This window comes from Harpegnathos saltator, unplaced genomic scaffold (assembly GCF_003227715.2).
Source record: "Harpegnathos saltator strain DR-91 unplaced genomic scaffold, Hsal_v8.6 scaffold20, whole genome shotgun sequence".
NCBI lineage: Eukaryota > Metazoa > Arthropoda > Insecta > Hymenoptera > Formicidae > Harpegnathos > Harpegnathos saltator.
This window is the reverse complement of record NW_020229984.1, coordinates 236099-257500: the sequence shown is the minus strand read 5'-3', so window position 1 is coordinate 257500 and position 21402 is coordinate 236099. Positions and strand designations below refer to the sequence as shown.

Genomic DNA, 21402 nt, shown 5'->3' with positions numbered 1-21402 from the left:
TTCGCGACGATCGTCGCTCGGTGACGGTATGGATCAAGTGTGTGTCTAAGCGAAACTTGCGCGTCTTTTCCGCAGACACGACGAGGTGTAAAAGGGAGTACGAGGTAGACGGACGGGATTACCACTTCGTGGCGTCTAGGGAGCAGATGGAGAGAGACATACAGAATCATTTGTTCATAGAGGCCGGACAGTATAACGACAATCTTTACGGAACCTCCGTTGCGTCCGTGCGAGAAGTCGCCGAGAAGGTACGTGTGGCCTCGACGAGTCCATAGCTTTTTAACGGCATGTAACGTGTGTACCGGTCGACGTGAAATAATGACAACTTTGCGATCTCTCCCTTCAGGGCAAGCACTGTATTCTTGATGTGAGTGGAAATGCTATCAAGAGGTTACAAGTAGCGCAACTCTATCCCATTGCCATCTTCATCAAGCCGAAATCAGTGGAATCAGTCATGTGAGTTGCACGATGATCGGTCTTTGATCTGATGTTGCGATTTCGTCGTTACCGTCGTTCTATGTTCCTATGTCGAAATCTTTGTTTCCTTCGCTGCACAGGGAGATGAACAAGAGAATGACAGAGGATCAGGCGAAGAAAACGTACGAACGCGCTCTGAAGATGGAACAAGAATTTGGTGAATACTTTACTGGTGAGTTCGACAGAGCACATATCTGTGTTTGTACGCCAACGGCATTTCGGCCAAAGCGCACTTCACTTCGAAGTGTCGCGACCACGCAGCATTCCGGACAGCGTGACATGGCTCGACGGAGATACAAAGAGAGAATACAAAGAGAACACGACAACCGTGCCTGATAACCGCGGTATTATTGCCGTCGCGCAATCAAATGATACCCCCCGTACTCTGTTCGCAGCCGTCGTCCAAGGTGACACCCCCGAGGAGATCTACATAAAAGTGAAAGAGGTCATCTCCGAACAGTCAGGACCGAACATCTGGGTGCCCTGCAGGGACCAGCAACTGTGACGTCCTGCCCCCCACGCTCAGCATGGGCCCAACGCTTGGACCCTGCCGCCGAGGCGTCAAGCTTAATTACTCACGATAAATACAATTAAGTAACGCTCCAACGCCTTTCCCCGTCCCTCGTCCCTTCCTCCCTCCCACCCACTCCTCCCGCACCCAACCGTGTCTCTTCGATCGCCTACGCAATGTAGCACAAGGTTCCCCACTTGAGACACGCGACGCGACGCGGACCGTCGCGAGGGATTCGAGCCGAAAGATTACTTAATATTTAATACGCGGGCCACACGACAACCAACATGACCGACCAATCCTTCCCTCACCTCCCTCAATCACGCCTTTTTCCTTGCCCCAGCCTCCGCGCGAAAATCGATATAATTCTAAGTCGGTCAGGACGCGTCATTCACACTCCTCCCCGCTAGGAAGATCGCCGCGAGGGGAATGCGGGAGGGAGGGGTTGCGCCCGCGCGCGCTCACGTTGAGCTTGATCCCGAGACGACGCGACGGGCGCGGAGAGAAATTCGTAAATTCGTATCGCATGATCGTCGATTGTTCGTGTGTGATCGTCCTTAATTTTAATTAGAGCGAATACAAAGGCAGAAGAAGAAGAAAGATTAAACCTCACGCGAACCGGTGGCGGCGCTCTGTGCGTTCGCGCGTGCACGCGCGCATGACAGAGAAAGAGAGAGAGAGAGAGAGAGAGAGAGAGAGAGAGAGAGAGAGAGAGAGAGAGAGAGAAGGAAAGAGAGCGCGCGACTTCCTCGGCGACTCGTCGCGCAACGGCCACCGGTTCGCCGCCTCGTTCCTCGAGACAAGCCCGACTGACCCGGGCAGGCCGAAGACCGAATTATAGCGCGGCCAAGTCGCAGTAGCCTCCCCAAGTCGGAGGAGAGAGCTCGGTCGAGCCGTTTGACCGCGCCAAGCGTCCACTTGCTCGGTCGCGCTCGGTATTTTTTAATGTACTTAACAAGCGCAGTCAACGTCGCTGCGACGCGAACGTCGTGGCGGGAAGAGCTGAGCACGCAGGAGAAAGAGGAGAAAGAGAGGAACACTAAACGGTACAACACACGACTATAGAGAGGAGCGCGCGCGGATGATCAGAGCAGTAGTCCCAGCGCGCGGAGCGACGTTGTGCTCGCCGCAGACGAACCTCACGAGTCAAAGAAACACACGCAAAATAAAAAAGCAGAAAAAAAGAGAAGAGAGAAACCTCACGGGACAAATCTTTAGATGTTAGACACATAGCGGTATATAATGTTTTGTACAGCTAGATGACTAAGCCAGTAACTGGGTTATGTGCAACATTATATTTGCGTGGAGGTGAGACGCGCGACGGACAAGGCAGGTAGGAGAACGTGCACGAGAGAGAGAGAGAGAGAGAGAGAGAGAGAGAGAGAGAGAGAGAGAGAGAGAGAGAGAGAGAGAGAGAGAAGGACAGAGAGAAACAGGGAAGAGAGAAAGAGAAAAGGAACAGAAAGAAAACATTATTGTAATTTAAATATCACTACTAAATTATTGCTACGATAGTAGGTATATATTATTGTAAATACACATAAATTTTCGCGTGTGTGTGTGTGTCGAGACGGGCCGTAGGGAGAAGCGAGAGGTAAGAGAAGGAGAGAGCCCGGCGAGAGGAAGACGCGCGCGCCCGGTGCGCCGAGCCGATGACGACAATGACGACAATTGTCACGGGGGAGAGATCTCCGGCGCGCGACGGTGTAGAGTTTACGCTCAGGTATTCGCATGCTATACACGCGCTGCGCGTTGAGACACGAAAAAGCGACTTGTTCATGCCGCCCCGTGTCTCGACGCGCAGCGCCCAACACCGGAGATCTCGGTGGCCCGCGTCGATGAGACGTCGCGGTCCGGCTCGGGTGTATCTTTGGCGGAACCGGTGCGACTGGTTGCTGAACGAGAGAGGGAGAGAGAAGGAAAGAGAGGAAGAGGACGGGAAACCAACGCTCGATACGATGTACTTACGACGGTCGAAGGAGAATCACGTAAGGCGCAAACGGACGAAGACTCTTGCGCTCGCAAGAGATACAGAGAGAGAGAGAGAGAGAGAGAGAGAGAGAGAGAGAGAGAGAGAGAGAGAGAGAGGAAAAGGGAGAAAGGAAGGAAGAAAAGAAAAACACAGACTCGATCGGGATTCCATTTGCGGATCCGGTGCCGTTTCGCCGTACAATGAGAGCGCGAACTCTTGACGTTTTTTCACCCGGTAATTCGCTAACCCGAGCGGCGACTCTCGATTACGTAAGGATACCGTCGCCGCTGCCGCCGCCTCCCTTCACTCCGCTTTTAGCTTTCATTCGTTCACGGGGCCACGAGAACGCGCGCGCACGCACGCGTGCGTGCATCGCTTCGTCGCCGCGGCACTTTGTCCGCTTGCTCCTTCCGTTTTCGTATAGCATTAATCGCGCAAATGTATGACGATAGAGAAACCCTTCCCCTACCCCCCTGGTGGAAACGCGAGCAGGAAAGTCGAATTGCCACACGGTGTCATTGCGGCGATTTAATTGTAATATAGTTGTATCTCTGCATGTATAGCCGTCGTGACACGGTAACGTTAGTCGCGGCCACGGAAATGATGATACTGATGTTGATGATTACGATGCTGATAATGACTATGATGATAACGGTGAGGATAACGACGCTGAGGTAGTGATAACGCTAATGACGGCAAGAATAATGGTGAAGCCCGAAAGCGCGAACGAAACGGGTCGCGAGGCCTCGACGACGCGCGATGATCGCTTCTAATCTGGAATAGAGCCGAACGTTTCTTTTTTCCCCTCCCCTTCCCGCCCCCCTTATTTCGTAGTAATGTTTACGCAGGGAACGAACGATAATCTCGCGCGGACGGTACGCTTTCGAGCTATTTTTTCCTACCGCGAGTCCTAGAATTATTATTAAGCGCGCGACTGCGAGATGAAACAAGACAAGTGTGACGAGAGGTACGAAGAAGCGAGACGAGCTTCAGCTTGTGCCTGAAGGACGGAGGGCCTGGCTTCGCCGAGTTGAAAGACGTCTATCTCGATGTAAAAGACCGTATAAAAGAGAATAATTATCGCAGATACCTATTATACACCTCTATAGTCTATTTAATAATATTACTTATTGAATTGTCAAAATCTCATGTTCACCTTGTTTCATCGTTTTTAAATAGTTAATAAACGTTTTACCAATTTTAATTACCGTCGGTGGTGTGTGTGTGTGTGTATGTGTATAAATGTGTGTGTCGTGTACAATTCCCTCTTATTCTGCGAAACATATAAAAATCTCTCGATGGAGATACACACGATACGTATTAGTGACGGTACAGCAGCGTAAAAGTTAATTCGGTGGCAGCCAGAGAGATTCTTGACGCTAATCAAGAGTTTGAGCTGAATTTAATTTCGCAAAGTGCTTCTAACGCGATATTCCGTTAACGAATAAATCAATTAGCGAGAGCGAATGAGCACGATTCCGTCTGAAGACAGAATAATTTTATCGACATTTCGAGAGAGAGAGAAAGAGAGAGAGAGAGAGAGAGAGAGAAAGGAGAAAACAGAGGTAATAGCTGAAATTGACGGGGAGAGGAATAAGAGTTTCGGTAAAAATATTTGTTTTTATTACATCGAACGGATAACTCGTAATTGTTATTAGCGAAAGGAAAATCACAAGTCTGTTCTTTTCTCGTTACGAAAATCATTCGTCGGGTTCGTCGCGACTTCACTTATAACGACTATGGGCGATGACAATAATAACGATAGTTTGCCTTCATTAATTATTCCTCTTTACACGAATCACAGTAAGACTCTAATTTGTTCATCAGCATCAACGTCGTTTCGAACTAAATCTCTGAAATAAAATATATATATATATATTTACTTATATTTATATTTGTTCATCTTTTTATATATATATATTTTTTTATATATATATATTTATATATAATTTCTTTATCCGCAAAGCAGCAGCATTAACACATTTAAAGACGTTTCTTGAATATATAAATTACAAGAGGGGCGGGGGGACGAGTCGTGGGGAAGGGGAGGGGGCGATGTGTGAACATTACATAACTAAGAAAATGTACATTCATCTCTAACTATTATGTATATCGTATAATAAAAAAGCGGGTAGTCGAAGGTGGTAATAGTTAACGGTAATAGTAGTGGTAGCAGCGGTAAAAGTAGGTAGCGATGATCGCGGTAGAGTGTGTGATAGTAATAGTATTATACAGTGTGCGACTACTTCGAGGTCGGTTAATGGATTTACATTACACGAACAGTATACGCTAATATGAACAAGTACCGCGGTTCTACTTATTACATCTTACGTGTCGCGTCTCTATTTAGGGTAAAAGATACATATACAATACGTACACCTCGATTTCCTTCCTACCGTTCTCTCCCCCGCGTCCTTCGACGGCTCCGAGAGGAGAAGATTACCGTACGGAAATTGCGAGCGAACGCACAGAGCGGAGAAAAAGAAGGGGGGAGAGAGAATGGGAAAATTAATCCTCCTATTCGTTTCGCTCTGTTCTATCTTCTATTTCGTTCACGGTTCTTTTTTCTTTTTTCTTCCGTTTCTTTTTTTTTTTTCTTTACTGAAAATAGGTCGGTATGTACAATCGGTAGTAAACGTGCGCGCGCGCTCGCATACGTCTCTGTTCTCTCGCGCGTGTACTCGTCAGATAAATAAAATTAAAAACGTTTCTCGCACGTACACACACGTACGTCACGAGAATCGACATCAATTAACATTAATTAATATCATTGTCTATCAGATATTAATTAATCCTAATCATAGCGAACGGTTCTGCTTCTCTTTAACTAACTACTGTACACACACATACATACATGCATACTGATACGCGTCGCTCGCATACGCATAACACATACGCATACGTCGTCCGTCGTACGGTACACCGTCAGTTTTCTTTTTTTTTTCTTCTTTTATTATTTTCAGAATACACGTGGATTTTTCCCTGAGACTGATTATAAGGAGTGAAACCTCTGTGCACGGCGCCAAAATTAAACGCGTTATTCCCAAGCATTGCGAATCGAGCCTTCCACACGCTTTGTTTCTTTCTTTCTTTTCTTCCGTTCTTATTTCTCTCTCTCTCTCTCTCTCTCTCTCTCTCTCTCTCTCTCTCTCTCTCTCTCTCTCTCTCTTTATACCCCGTCCCGTAATGTCCATATGCACACGAAAAGATCGATGTACAAGGGACGTTGCGGCACGACGATAAGTACTATCGACGAACTCACTCTGTCAACATTTAAAATAGCTCTCCTCACTTTCCGCTAAAATTTATCATCCTAGATTGCTTCGATCGAACACACGACGTCGTCTCGGTGATAGAAATTCACTGTTCTCTCTTTTTCTCTCTCTTTCTACTCCCCCCCTCCTTCATGATTTATCTCGCCGACTCGCATGTGTAAATACAGAATAAAAATACGCGCGCCTATTAAATATCTTTAATTTGAACTTTCTCGCGCAACTCGCGTTGTATTTCATCGCACGTTCGTTATCCTCGATCGCGTTGTGATATCCTTGCGTCATTCGCCCCACGTGGTACAAGAAATTTTTCCTAATCTCGGAGATTACCTCGTCAGTGAGTTTCTGATCACCGATAAGACGCGTTAACACATTGCTCCGTTTCATCACACAAAACAGAAGTAACTCGACGATAAAATATAAAATAGTTACATTTTATTGCACAGTGAGCATTGTTCGACGGTGTTCAGCCGAATTATTATTACCCTTCGTAATAATATAATTTCGTACATTTCTCTCTCTCTCTCTCTCTCTCTCTCTCTCTCTCTCTCTCTCTCTCTCTCTCTCTCTATCTCACACTCACACTCACACTCACACACACACACACACACACACACACACACACACATACTCTCTTTCTCTCTATAATTCCTAAGAACATCGATCGATTCACATAGACAATCAACAAAAAAAGAAAGGAGAAACAAGAAAACTCATTTCAAGTGAATTGCACTTCCCATTTCGTTAGAATTGAGCTATCGACGTTCGCCGAGTCCATCCCTTTTATTCGAATTCAAATTGACCGCTATTCCGGAAACTACAGTATACGGGTAGCTCCTTCTCTCGAACCAAGAGTCGACGTTCTCATGTGTGAGCCGATCTTCTTCGTCGAGAGATAGATTAGACACCTTTCCACTCGTCAACAAATAACAGTGTTAATACTAGTGCTTACTAGTGCTTACTAGTACCTTCTAAAACGAGCGAAATAGTAATTCCGGACTCAACGGATTGAAACCTAAATCACTTTCGCGCGAGAGCACCTACAGCATGTGTCCAATGATGAATGAAACGCGATTGGTGAACTTCATAAATACAACATTCGACTCCCTCGAGTAAAAAACGGCAGGCAGGAGAAAACGGAAATGTAAGACTAAAAATCGTGGTAACATGATCAGCAATTTCGATGTCACGCTGTCTCCTAAACGCTCATCCTTGTATTCTAAATGTAACGATGCGTTCCGTAATAGAGTTCAAAGAGGAAAACTACGCTATAATACGCGCGCATACCGCATCACTCACCACACTCGTATACGCACGCATAAGCATCTTCTCACACACATACACACGGAGCGTCATATGAAATGCGCTGCTATGCGCATTCCAGTTCCACGAGTCTTCTCGGGACGATTCTCCCTAAAGGAAAAGATTTAAAAAAAGGGAGAGACCTCGCGCGGAGCCACGTGCGAGATAAAAATATATCCGATACGACGGCCGCGCTTTTCTCCCAGGCTAATTCATTAATTACTACTAACGTTGTTACCATTCCGAGACTCGACGACGCTCGAGAAAAACTCTCTCGTTCTCTCTCTCTCTCTCTCTCTCTCTCTCTCTCTCTCTCTGTCTCTTGCACTCTTTCTCACAGCTCTCTGGTCGAGAGGTCTTTCTTTTGCTTCCCATGTCGTTGCGCCTCATAAACGATACTTCCCTCTTTTTTTCTCTTCGCCTAAAAAGCGTCACACGTTAACAAACGTTTCTGATATTAATTAATCAGTCCTTAAGAGAATTAATAAAATATCATCGTTCTATGGATGCACGCGCGTGTATCCGAATTAAATACTGCTATATAATGTCACAGGTAGCTATTTTCCCATTGTCCTCACTCTTAGCTGCGCGTCAGGTAGACAATCGTTTCGTTAAAAACTACATTTGCACCGGTACGAGCTTCGAAGTTTCTCAAAGTGCCATCACACACGCGTCAGAGATAACCGGAGCGCGCGTGACGGAGAATCGACGGACTCGTAATTCGACGCTCTCGAGCGCGAAGGAACGGAACCGATTGTACGCGTCTCTTATCATCGGTCAGACCTCATATTCGTGCACTACAAGACAAGATCTCGCGAGGAGAGGATCGATCGTCGATACCGATCAAGCCGCCGGTTTTACCTTCGAAGCGGACCGAGAGGAACGCCGGAGAATGTCTGTAGACACGCAAGTGCAAGCGCCGGCTTCAGCGTTGCGTCAGATGTCTCTCTCTCTCTCTCTTCCGGGACGATCCGTTGTCGCCGATGAGCAGAACGCGCTAGTCGGCCGTCCGAATTCTCTCGGCGCGTAACAGGAACTTGTTCTCCTCCTCAACTCGATCTCCAGCACCGAATGGCGATGCCCACGACGTTGCATCTCACGAATCATCATCATCGATCGATCGATCAGCCGGGTTTTCATCGCGTGTCTCCTCCTATCGCTTCCGTTGCCGGAAAACTGGCTGGCGTTCGCGCTTCACAGCGGCGGCACTGCTCCTGCCATCGCTTTTCTTATGGTGCTCCTTGACCGGAAGAATCGAGGTCGACGGTCTCGCTTGAGCAGACGATCGCCCCAGAGACGCCTCCTGTCACCTGAGACTAATCAGCAGTTTCTCCACGTTCAGTAGGGACTTGACCTTGTCGTTGTACTTGATGAGCGTAACCTTGGAGCCACGCACGTTGATCTTCTCGCCGCCGCTCAGCAAGTGGCAGCAGCGCGTCTGCTCCAGAAAGTCCGGCAGTTTCAGCTCGCGCATAACCTCGCGATGGGCGACCGCCGGCGGCCCAGAATGGGCCTTCGGATTGATCTGACGCAGGAGGGCGTCGCGGCTCTTCACTTTCAAGATCGCCATAAGGTCGTGAAGCAACACCCACTTTTCCGAGTCGTTCTTCAGGGTGAACAGGGCGGGTAGATTGATGTCGCTCACTTCCATCTCGACGTCGTCCAAGCTCGACTCGGGACTGCCCAACGGGACTTCATCGAGCGGGTTGCAGCCCGTCTCCTCTGAATCTGCGAATACAAATCGGCCAAGAATTAACGAAAAGTCTCTGGGATACTTGTCACGATTTCTATCGAGGCTCTCGTGCCAAGTAAATAGAAGAAAACTCGCGCCGTCACGCACGTACCGACACCAATATTTGTAGCGGAGAACGACCATGGGACGGTGGCGCGACCTTGAACGTCATCCAAGTGCTGCTCAAGAATAGCGTGAGCCTCGGTGTCAACGGCCAACATCATCGGCGTTTGTCCGGAGTAAGTAGCTAATAGTGGATCAGCACCGTAGGACAATAGCAACCGTACGAGCTCAGTGACACCGTTCTCCGCCGCCTCGTGCAATGGCCTGGCAATGCGAAGAAGATATATTTGCTGCTTGCTTTTTGTCGAGATGATCGACTGACTATTCGTCACGCATTATCCGTCTGGACGCCGACAGACACCTTTGTCGATCTTTGTTCAAATTTTCGTTTCAACAAGAATGATTGGAAATGATGACGATGACGGATACACTGTAAACACACTGCGATACAAAAACCTTGAGGAATTTTTTACCAGAAGACTTTTTAACAGAGGACTGTCTGGCGTGTCCAAGCGGATAACAGGTCCATTCTAACAATCGCGATCGCGGGAATCGACGAGTTGACGAACGTTACCTGATACCGCCGTTGGCGCTTTCGCTGACGTTTGCACCGTAAGCCAGCAAGAGTTTCGCGATCTCCAGGTGACCTTTGGAGCACGCCTCGTGGAGCGGAGTATACCCAGCGTTGTCTTTGGGGCTTGGTATGTTGTTCAGCTTTTCCAGGCAATAAGCGGCCACGTCCTATGACGAGGAAAGAAGACGAGCGGATTAGAGATCGAATCGCTGGTCGGCGTTGTTACTCAAGTCGCTGTTACGCGACTGTTATCTCACCGTGTAACCCAGTCTGGCGGCACGGTGCAAGATCGTCTCGCCGACTCCCTTCTTGATAACCCATGTCCTGATTTCCGACTGGATGTCGCCCACGCACTCTGGATTGGGCCTCGACAGTACTTGCTGTAAGACGAAGCGTCGCGTTTGTTTGTCAAGCGTTCTTACGAACGAAAATTGATGATGAATTGGTCTTCGTCAAGATTCGAAAGTCGAGTTAACGAACGAAAGTCGCGAAAGCGGACTAAACGTCCGCGAGAGACCTCAAGATGGAGGAGAACAGAGTCGTGTCGGAGGAATCAGCCGTCGTATACGTACCCTCTTCTTCTCCTTCGGCAAGGTCTCGTCCCTCTTCATCGGCTTCTTCTTCTTGCGGATGTAGTCGAATCCGGAGCGGAATTTGCGTCGGCTCGTGCGAAGCTTCAGTCTCTTTTTGCCGGGAGCCTCGGGGTCGTTCTTGTCGTCGTCCAACTCGTTATTCTCCTCCTCCCTGGCGTCGTTCGTCTCCTCTTGTACCGTCTCCTCCTCCTCCAACTCGGTCTTGATGCGACGCAGGGTCTTGTTCGCGATCGACTTGAGCAAGTCATTCTGCCTCTCGACGATCACCTTATTGACCTTGCGACTTCGTTGAATACTGCTGTTCTTCAGGCGGGAGACTAGTCTCTGCTTTAACGTGCGCGCCTTGCTCAGTGTGCTTTCTAGCGTCTCGTTTTGCGAGTCGTCGTCTTGGGAAGTGTCGTCGCGGTTCTGCATCGGCGGCGCCGAAGCTGGTCTGTCCTCGCCGAAGACCTCGCGGATCGTCGCCTCCTTCTTCAGGACCTTGGTCTCGGTCCTCGTTCTGCTTTTCAGCACCAAAGTGGAGAACTCGTTGGGCAACGTATGATTGTTCTTGAACGCGTCGCGGAAGTTGTTGACCGTCTCTTTGCGGAAGTAGCCGAGCAGGTTGGAATCCGTCACCCTGAGCGAGGACCTGTTGTTCTTCAAGGGATTCTTGTTCCTCGAGCTCTTAGATGACGTCTCGGACGACAGCAGTGGCGTGAAACTGGGTGTTGGTAAGAGCTCGGGCTCGTTACTGCTCTTGTTGAAGACCTTGCTGCCTTTCGGGCTGAGTTTCCTCTTGGAATCGATCTTGTCGCTGCCGACCTTCTGCGCAAGAACGTCAACGATGGAACTGTTCTCCGGGCAGCGGGAGTGCTTCATTGCTTTCGATGGACACGAAACGGTCGTGGACGAAGTGGCCTCCTCGTCGTCGATCTTACCGCCGATACCGGCGATGCTGAAGCTGTAGTCGGACTCTATGTCGCTGTCTATCAGCTTCTTACGACTCGGGAAAAAGTCCGAGCTGTCCATCGAGACGGACAACGCCGGCGAGCCGGGGTCCAAGTCGGGCAGCGACGTGGACAGCCGATGGAAACGCGACGGTTTCGACACCGTGATCAACCTAGTGGGCATCCTCAAGGATTTCTTATATACGTAGACCTCCTCCTCCCAACCGGGTCGAAAATCGCTGCCGTCGCCGAACAACGGCTTCGGCTTTCGCTTTTGGGAGGGGCCGCCTTTGGGTGGAGACAACTTGGGCTCCTTCTCCGGATTGTTCATCTTGTGCGGAGTCGTGTCCCTCGAACGAAGCTTCATCCCTTCGCCCTCGCAGGTGTTCATCGAGCGTTTCCTGGCGCGCAGCCTGTCGGCCACGGAAGAGCCGCGACCGAACTCGGTGCTGCCGTCGCTGTCTTCGCTCGAGGAATCGCTGCCGCTGGACGAGACGAGTTTGATCCTGCTGCCACGGCGAACCCGCCTCTTCCTGCATATCACCTCCTCGTCGCCGTCGCTGTCCTCCTTCTTGATCGCCTTGTGCCTCGTCGCTCTCTTAATCAACGGCACTTCGTCCGAATCGTCGCTCGAGTGCTTGTCGTCGTCCTTGCTCAGCTCGGCGGCCTCCACGGCCTCGGTCTTGACCTTGAAGACCGCGTCTCCGTCTTCCTTGAGTTTCCCTTCTGGCGGCTCATCATCCTTGGCCTCAACGCTCAGGTTCCCGAAGGATGGCTCCTTCTTGATGTTCCCGGGGCAAATCTGAGCTTGCGACGGCGCGTTGGTGTCGGAATCCCGGTCGCTCTCAACGGCCGCGTCTTCGTGTTTCGACGACGCGCCACCGCCGACGTGCAAACGTGTTCGCTGCCTCGTCTCCCTCTCACGCAATTGCTCCATAAACTTATCACAGGTATTTGTCCAGAACGGATCGACCTCGTTGATCTTATCGTTCTCCTGCGAATAATCAAAACACGCCCGATGATCGCGCTGTTACCTCAGCTATCCTCCATCACCGGAGCAATTAATTATTAGCTACAACGTGAAATTCGTCGTCAATGTGTCAAATTTCCCGCGACGCTATAGGCAAAAAGTTGCTAATCTCAGAGAAAAGTGTATTTTATCTTATTTATCTATTTCGGAGAATTTTCTCTTTCCGCTTGAAATTTTATCAGGCACAATGACTGACGATCTTACACGACATCTCTCTGAGATTTAGCCAACGTAGCGCGAAAAGTGACCGCCATTGCGACTTGCAGCTTCGCCGAGACTTTTAATTGTGGCCTGTCTCTTTGGGCTTGCCGTCCGACATACCTTGAGCTCGATCTTCACCAGGTCCGTCGAGGTGCTCATACAGACGGCGTCGTTCAGGGGAACCGGCGGCTGCACCTTCGACAGCTGTTTCCTGTCCCTCCTCATCTCCTCCAGGGTCTGCCGCTCGAGTACCGGCATCTCGCCCTCCGAGTCGCTCTCGCGGAAGTCAAAGACCGACGTCTCGGAGGAGCTCCTGCAGCCGCTCGCCCTGGCCGGCACCGCGGACGCCACCGTGCCGCCCGTGACCGCCGTCGCCGCCGCCGCCGCCGCCGCCGCCGCCGCCGCCGCCGCCGCCGCCACCGCCGCCGTCGTCGTCGTGGTCGCCGCCACGGCCGCCGCGACGGGCACCGTCGCCGCGACCGGCATGTTGTCGTCTTCGGTCCTCGAGAACAGGCGTCTTCTGGGCGGTAGGCAGGTGGTCTTCTCGCGCGTTAATTTCGGCGGGCTGCCCGCGGACGAGCCAGACTGCGGCGTCGACGTCGAGGCCGCGCTATCGGTCGCTACGTGCAATATAAACGAGATTACGCGCGGCTCGAAGTCGCCGAGTCTCCTGTGATCGCGATCGAGTGCAAGCGACGCGGCCGAACGGGAAGCGCGCGTGCGTGCGCGCACGCGCGATCGTCGCAGTCGAGCGAGTCGCGATGCTGATCGCCGAGCGCGACGAACATGCCCCTACTATAACGTCTCACCGTCCATGTTTCTTCGAGCTTCGAAATCCCACTCGGAAGGCAGAGGCGCTCGAATTCGGCTGAGCTCCCCTCCTCTCATGCGAATGCTTTCGCTCTGTGCGACAACCCTGAAGCGTCGAGCGGATATCTTCGCGTCTAATCGAACGGCGTGTCTGTGTGACGCAGTACTCCATCGTCACGGGGCCAAATTTATTCCGACATTCAGCCTCGATGAAAACTCCGCTCCACGTTTCAGTGTGAACCCAGTCTCGTTCTCTCACTACTCTCCCCGAGCTTGAGTCGATTTTCACGGTCGCTCCGAGTGCGATTTCGCTCGAAGAAATTCAGAGAGTGACTGAAAATGGCCGCTGATAATCCTACTGGCGTTCCCTACCCTACGAATCTGTCTGATTACCTTTCGCCGTCGGCGACGCGTCCTGAGGCGGTAAGAACGGTGCCTTTGTCGCGAAGTGGCCGGTCCCGACCTAGAGAGAGAGAGAGAGAGTGCAGAAGCAGAAGCAGAAAGGTAAAATCATGAGATCGCAAGGTGAGTAATCGCGACGCCGCGCGCCGCGAGCCGCGGCTAATCGACAGGCAAGGGCAACAAAGAGGCACACGCACTTGCTTCAATTCCGCCTTCGTCCTGATCTTCGCGGCCAAGATGGCGGCGAGACCGTCGTCCTTGTCGCGATGGATCTGATTGTCGGCGCCGCGAGGTCCCAGGAGGGCCTCCTTGCCTGGTAACGTGGCGGACGTGTTGAGGCGCGAGCTGTACAGGCTGCGGGGCGCCGCCTCCTGCGTGATCGAGTCTACCGCCCGCGGCATGTGAAACTTGTAATGCGGCGGCGTGTTGCTGTTACGCTCCAGTAGATTCGCAGCCGTGAATGGCGACAGGTTGTGCCGGCCGATGTTGCTTTTCGGCTCGACCGGCGCGACGACCTGGGAGGGGGAATTTCGTGGATCATCGTGGATATCTGGAGGGGATGATAAAGTCGAGCGTCTAGATAAGAGCCGCCGGGCTCGAGTTCGTCTCTGTCTCTCCGATTGCCGTCGGGTTCGTTTGGATTCGCTGATTCGTCTGCGTCTAGAGTGCTCGCGAGAGGTGTGGCGGATCTTAAACCGGGGTTTCGCCCGAAATACACTTCCTCGCAGAGAGACGCCCTGTTGCCGCGACGCGTTAAACTCACTACGCTAGGTGCAAGTGTCGTCTTACCTTGTTCTGGAAGCTCTGCTGACTGTGGTTGACCAAGATAGGCTGTTGGCTGTTCAACTGCTCCTCTCTCTGCTGCTTGTTCTCCAAATTGCTCCTCAGCAAGTTCAACACCCTCTTGTCGACGCCGGTATTGCTAGGCTGATCCATCGGCTGGCCGCCGGACGCCCCCACCGGCGGACACGCCATCTTCTGAGCCTGACGGTAGCTCGTGTACGTTGGCTGAACGGTGCTGAGATGTTGAGGTGTGGAGTGAACGTTGGCGACTTTCGAGATCACCGGGTGGCCATAAGTCGGTGAACTTCGTACGACCTTGGAGTCCGGGTAGGTTCTCTTATCACAGTATGCTTGCTGATACCTCGACGATTCCGGCGTGGAGTAGCCGCTGTCGGGTAGCCTCTGCTGTTCGTAGGCGGCCGGAGTCATGAGCGCGCCGTTCGGCAGAGCCACCGGCAGGCTCACCTCTTGTCGTTTCTGTTGCTCGCTCAAGACGCTCGTAGCCGACAGCTTCTGCTCGATCGGTTTATCAACGGATATCGGCCAAGCGAGTTTCGGTTGCTTGCTGGGTCCGCCGTGTAACGACTCGCCCAGTCTCTTGAAAGATCGCTCACGCTGCAGATACTGCGGACTCAGCTTGCACTTGCTGTCCAAGTAATACTTGGTCGGGTCGTACGGGTACTCCTGCGCGGGCAATGCCGCCGAGCCGACGCGTGCTGGGTCCAGCATCGACGGGTACTTGGAGAACCTCGAAGACATGGAGTCGTTTGGCTGCGGGTACGACGAAGCTGACGACGAGGACGACGAAGACGACGAAGACGACGGTGGTGGTGGCGGTATCGACAGGCTGTCGTACAGCTGCGTCGTGGGCAGTGGACGCTTCTTGAACGTGGACATGTGAGGTAATGGGGTGCTGCTGCTGCTACTGTTGTTGGCGTGGTGCGACGGCAACGCCTGCGAGGCTGGAACAACGTACAGCTGCTGTTGCGCGCTGCTCCTGCGCAGGGTACTCTCGTGCGGTGGCTGAGCGTGGTGGCGCAGCGGCGTCGAGTTGAAGTCCGGCAAGAAGTCGACCTTGGGCGCGCAGACCGCCAGAGGGGTGGACGTGCGGATGCACGAGGACATCGAGTTCCTCATGCTGCCGGAGCCGCTATTGCCCGACGACCGCGACTCATACGACGATGGGTATAACGGCTGCGACGGCTGCACCGCTGGCTGCACCGCCGGCGGCGGCTGCATCGGCCTGCCGCTCAAGCTCGAGCTCCTGCTGCCGCTCAAACTCGAGCTGCTCACATGGTGCTTGTCCGTGCTGCTAGCCTCGAGGTCGTCCTGCGCCGTAGAGTCAGCGGACGTCTTGACAGTCTTCACGGACAGGTCCAAAGGAGACTCCCGCTTCCGCACGGCGCTGTTGGACGACGCAGAGCTGGCCAGAGCGCCAGGCGGGGCGGATTGCCCGCTGGACGACGCTGAGTTGTGGTAAGGGTAATCCTTGTACGCGTAACTGTCGGTCGCGCGACTACCAATCGACGACTGGTGATGATGGTACGACGAGGACGACCCCGCCGGCCGATCCGCCTCGTCGGAAGACTGATGATAAGACGCGTGCATCGTAGCACCAGCCGGACCGGAAGACCTCGCGGTACCGCCGCCGATGGAGGTGACCGTGGTGCTGCTGGTCGAGTTGCTGCCGTGATGACTAGGCGCCATCGTCGTGGCGTACGACGGAGCGTAGCTCTGTTGGCCGCCGTAGCGGCTACCGTACGACAAATTCGTGACGGTGGTGGTCCTGCCGTTGACCGGGATCGCGTGGTTCATCAGCGCCGGCGTGATCGGGTACTCGACGTGCCTCTGTGGGTGCATGGCGATCGACGAGGCCGGCGGCATCGCGCCGGGCACCTTGGCCTGGTTGGTCGCGCTGCTGCTGGTCGGGTGCGCCCGCTGACGCTGCACCGACTGCGCCGCCTTGGCACTCACCGGCTCCCGGCTCCTATTGGAATGGTACGACGAGAGAGCGGCGATGGGTGGCAGGTTGTGCGTGTTGCTGCTTCTCTGCACGGAACCGGCGGCCGTGCGATGGGAGTTCGCGCCGTACGGAGCCGCGACCACGTCCATCGCGCTCCTCTTCGCGTCCGCGCCGTTGTATGTCACGTGCTTGGCCTGTTGCTGCTGCTGCTGCTGCTGCTGCTGCTGCTGTTGCTGGTAGGCTGTGCTGGCCAGGCTGTTGCTGCCGGGGAATACCGTCTGCGCCGATGATGCCAACATCTGCTGCATGCTGTATGGCTGACTGTGAGATCGACTGGGCTGCGAGTAGTAGCTCCCCTGGGACTGCGCTGGGCTCTTCTGGAAGGAATGGTACGAAGACGGAGACGACGGCGGCGGCGGCGGCGGGGGAGGCGGCGGCGGTGGCGCGTAGGGGTTGCTCGTGTAAGTCACCGGGGTGTGATAATGCTGAGTGACGGCCGGCAGGCTGTACGGGTGCGAGGTCGACCGGCTCGGCGCCGACGAAGGCGGAGGCGGAGGTTGCAGCTGCGGCTGCGGAGGAGGTGGCGGCGGATAAGTCGGTGAGTGCGGCTGGAAGCCGCTGTGCGGCGACGGCGTGTGATGCGGCGACGCGTGGGGATTGTGCAAGTTCGACACGTGGGGCGACTGCCGGTGCGGCGACGGGGTGGCGTGATGCGGCGACGGGGTGGCGTGGTGAGGCGACGGAGTCGCGTGGTGCGTCGAGTCGTGCGGCGATGGGGTCGTGACGCCCGTGTGGTAGCCGCTCAGATTCGCCGTCGGCGGCGGTGGCATCTGCTGCTGCGAGTGACTCGCCGCGGCTGAGGACGACGGCGAGGCGCCGTGCGGGGCTGCGACCAACGAGCGACCCCCGTACGAGGGGTTGAGCGAGTGCGGCGATGGGTTTATACGACTAGGATGATGCTGCTGCTGCTGCTGCTGCTGCTGCTGTTGCAGATGCGACGGTTGATGCTGATGCTGATGCTGCTGCTGCTGCTGAGTATGATGATGCGCCGCGGATGCGGACGGCAGATGCGGCGAAGGAATGTGCCCCGGAAGATTCTGCGACTGCGACGAAGGAATGTGACCGGAGGAGCTGCCACTGAGCTGACGCGGGCTGGCCGACGGGTTGGCCGAGGAACACACCGGCGACGAGGTGTACGAAGTGGAGGAGGAGGAAGAGGAGGAGGAGGAGGAGGCGGAGGCGGCGGAGGAGGAGGATAAAGCGACGGCGCCGATGGAAGAGTGCGAGACCGCTGCGTCCGAGTTATGCGATCTGTCGCTGACGCTCGCGGAAGCCGCTAAGCGGATTGACTGATGGTGCTGAGCCATGCGGTAACTCTGAGAGGACGACGAGTCCAACCCGTACACCGTGGAGCCGCCGACAGGACTCAGCGACCGCGGCACGTTGCCGTACGTGGCTGTCAGCCGTTGCTGCTCCGGTAGACAGTGCGACTGGACGAGCCCAGACGCGTTGCTCTGTTCCACCGCAGTCGGCCTCGTGCTGGATTGTTGGATCGAGCTCGTGGACGCTGGCGTCACGTTGGCGGACTGGTAGATGGAGTTCTGCGAGAACGGTGCCGGCGCGCTTTTGGTGATGTCCGGGTGGTGGTAACGCGGATAGTACTGAGTCCTCTGCGCGACGATCGGCTGCGATTGCCGGTCGTTGGCGGTCTGGTAGGTCGGGGTGTGCGATGACGCGAGCATCTCCGCCGCGGTGAAGGACGTTCTGCTGACGCTGTTGAGCTGCTGGTACACGGGACCGGGGGAATGTGGCGGCTGGGGTGGCTGCTGCATGTGCTGCAGCTGCGACGTCGGGTTCGACGTCGGCGGGTGGTGCGGTTGGTGATGGTGCTGGTGATGGTGGTGATGGTGGTGGTCGACGGAGGAGGAAGTCGACGACGTCGGAGGTCTCTGCGAGTAGTTCGTCGACGATGCTGCAGCGGCGACGGCGGACGACGAGGAGGAGGAGGAGGAGGATGAAGAGGAATGGTGATTAGAAGGCTGCATCTCGGTTAAAGTGATGGTGGAGGAGGAACTGGGCTCCATGGCGGCGCCTTCATCACCCGGCCTCGTGTCCGGTACCTCGACCTTGGTCGGCTGCGGCGGGTAAGGTTCCACGTGGGGATTCCAGAAACTACCGGAACTCGTAGCACCGCTCTCCACCGACGACGGTCTAATATCGGCGGAGTAACGAGTCGACTCTTGGATACTGTTCCCGTTGCCGCTGCCGTTGCCGCTGCTGCCACTGTTGCCGTTGCTGGAGGTCGAAATCGACTGAGTCGCTTGTGCCGCCACCGGCTGCGACGAAGCGCCATGATCGTGCGTCGTCGTCGACGTGGACGAGGCGGAATTAGTCGAGGAAGTCGCGAGGCCGTGGTCCACCGACGCGGCTCCACCACCTGTACTCGGCACGGGCAATCCCTGGAAGTACTGGCGAGCCCCCTCTAACACGTTCGTGAAGCTCACATCCATGTCACGCCGACTGCTATTCTGCAACGACACGGGCACAACGGATTGAAGATTCGAGTAGGCAAGCGTCGTCGCGCGATTAGGTTAGATCTATCATGTAATGCGTGCGGCTCCATGTTAGTTCAATGTACAAGAAAAACGCATATTCCTTCTTATCATAAGAACACCCGGCGACTTTTACGATAAATGTGAATATTTTGTGATATTAAAATCTATAATTATAGAACCAATAGTACAACTTTTTTATCGCGTATCTACTGCGAAAAATGCAGTACTAATAAGAGGTGGTACTTTGTTGCTTGGTATTTTGTTTGAAAACGCAAAAATCGTAGTAATGAGTAAAACTTGCACATTTTTAAACCTTCATATAGGAAACTTAGTGCTACCTCTTCACTAATTATGTTCCCTTGATAGGGAAATGTGAATCGCTCCCCTGTGACTTCGCGCAGGCAGCCCTATCTTCCCCGCGAACAAGGGAGCGTTACACCCCCCGTGTGTCCGCACGGGGAAGGGAGGAGCGGGGTTGCCCGGTTGGGGCCGGGTTCCGCTCCTCAACCCCCCTCTTCAAGTTATCAAGGGGGGGGCAGAGGGAGAGGGTGGCTGTCTCCCCTCCCTCCTGCGGTCGCCCGCCAGTGCCGGAACGGCACCGACGTGCAAGCACCAGAAAACCAACCTGGCCGGGCTTACCCGGTCAGGGGCCGCGCTTCTCGGGGCGCGACACTAGACTAGGGGCTCGTCACCGAGCCCCAGGGCCGGGGGGCTGGAGAAGGAATATTAAGTTAGATTCCTCTAGTCCCCCATCCATCGGCCCTCTGGTGGACACCCCGGTGGGGTTTTAGCCGGTAAGAGTCCGGCATAACCCTCGCCCTCCCCAAGGGGCGGGGGTATCCATGAGGATTTCCCCACCGTGATAAAAAAAAAAAAGGGAGGGAGATGTGAAAATCGAGTAAAACTTACATTTTTAAAGATTTTCGCAATACCTCTTCGCTGTTTATATTCTCCTGATAAGAAAACATAAAATCGAGAAAATTTTAATTTTTAAATTTCCCCCCAGAAAGCCGGGATACCTCTTCGGTCATTATGCGTTCCTGATACAAGAATTCTAAAACTGACACAATGAGAAATTTTCAGTTTCCCGCTAGAAGTTTTCGGATTTTCGTATTAGGAACACATGATAACCGAAGAGGTATTCCGGACTTCTGGCGGGAATCTAGAAATTTCTCATCTCTCAGTTTTCGGATTTTCGTATTAGGAACACATGATAACCGAAGAGGTATTCCGGACTTCTGGCGAGAATCTAGAAATTTCTGAAATACCTCCTTGGTTATCATGTGTTCCTAATACGAAGATCCGAAAACTGAGAGAATGAAAAATTTCCAGATTCCCGCCAGAAGCCCGGAATACCTCTTCGGTTATCATGTGTTCCTAATACGAAAATCCGAAAACTGAGAGATGAGAAATTTCTAGATTCCCGCCAGAAGTCCGGAATACTTCTTCGGTTATCATGTGTTCCTAATATGAAAATCCGACAAGACAACTGAGAGATGAGAAATTTCTAGATTCTCGCCAGAAGTCCGGAATACCTCTTCGGTTATCATGTGTTCCTAATACGAAAACCCAAAAACTGGGAGAATGAGAATTTTCTATATTCCCGCCAGAAGTCCAGAATACCTCTTCGGTTATCATGTGTCCCTAATACGAAAATCCGAAAACTGAGAGAATGAGAAATTTCTATATTCCAGCCAGAAGTCCGGAATACCTCTTCGGTTATCATGTGTTCCTAATACGAAAATCCGAAAACTGGGAGAATGAGAATTTTCTATATTCCCGCCAGAAGTCCGGAATACCTCTTCGGTTATCATATGTTCCTGATACAAAAATCTGAAAACTGAGGAAATGAGAAATTTCGAGATTTCCGCCGGAAGTCCGGAATACCTCTTCGGTTATCATGTGTTCCTAATCCAAAAATCCGAAAATTGAGAGGATGCAAAATCTCCAGATTCCCGCCAGAAGTCCGGAATACCTCTTCGGTTATCATGTGTTCCTAATACAAAAATCCGAAAACTGAGGAAATGAGAGAAGTTTCTAAAAATCCAGAATACTTCTTTGGTCATTATATTCTCCTGATATCAAAATGCGAAAATGGGAAAATTGAGATATAGATTTTTATTGTATCAGGAGTAGATAATGAGCGAAAAAGAAGCACGTCTTCAAAAACGTGCTTAAGAGAAAGTTTGAATTAAATAAGAATATTATATTTAGATATCATATTTTTTTTTTT

The 21402-nt window shown here is 52.8% G+C and overlaps 2 protein-coding genes across 9 annotated transcripts in view; one reads left to right on the top strand and one right to left on the bottom strand.

Moving 5' to 3' along the window:
* dlg1 (MAGUK family member discs large 1) overlaps nucleotides 1-4165 on the top strand; it is a 284519-nt gene extending 280354 nt beyond the window's left edge. For all 8 annotated transcript variants that reach the window (XM_025297971.1, XM_011153800.2, XM_011153806.2 and 5 more), the window contains 4 exons: nucleotides 76-248; nucleotides 347-456; nucleotides 558-649; nucleotides 873-4165. In XM_025297971.1, the coding sequence (XP_025153756.1) occupies nucleotides 76-248; nucleotides 347-456; nucleotides 558-649; nucleotides 873-982 (485 nt within the window). In that variant the 3' untranslated portion in view covers nucleotides 983-4165. The remainder of the gene's footprint in view (nucleotides 1-75; nucleotides 249-346; nucleotides 457-557; nucleotides 650-872) is intronic.
* A 2649-nt stretch (nucleotides 4166-6814) lies between these two features.
* Nucleotides 6815-21402, bottom strand: part of LOC105190855 (mucin-5AC) — a 196865-nt gene continuing 182277 nt past the window's right edge. Inside the window, exons 6-15 of the mRNA XM_025297970.1 lie at nucleotides 14658-19142; nucleotides 14066-14383; nucleotides 13860-13929; nucleotides 13100-13276; nucleotides 12777-13009; nucleotides 10476-12419; nucleotides 10161-10283; nucleotides 9904-10070; nucleotides 9379-9593; nucleotides 6815-9262 (exon numbers count right to left, since the gene is read on the bottom strand). Of these exons, the coding sequence (XP_025153755.1) occupies nucleotides 8841-9262; nucleotides 9379-9593; nucleotides 9904-10070; nucleotides 10161-10283; nucleotides 10476-12419; nucleotides 12777-13009; nucleotides 13100-13276; nucleotides 13860-13929; nucleotides 14066-14383; nucleotides 14658-19124 (8136 nt within the window). The 5' untranslated portion in view covers nucleotides 19125-19142 and the 3' untranslated portion in view covers nucleotides 6815-8840. The remainder of the gene's footprint in view (nucleotides 9263-9378; nucleotides 9594-9903; nucleotides 10071-10160; nucleotides 10284-10475; nucleotides 12420-12776; nucleotides 13010-13099; nucleotides 13277-13859; nucleotides 13930-14065; nucleotides 14384-14657; nucleotides 19143-21402) is intronic.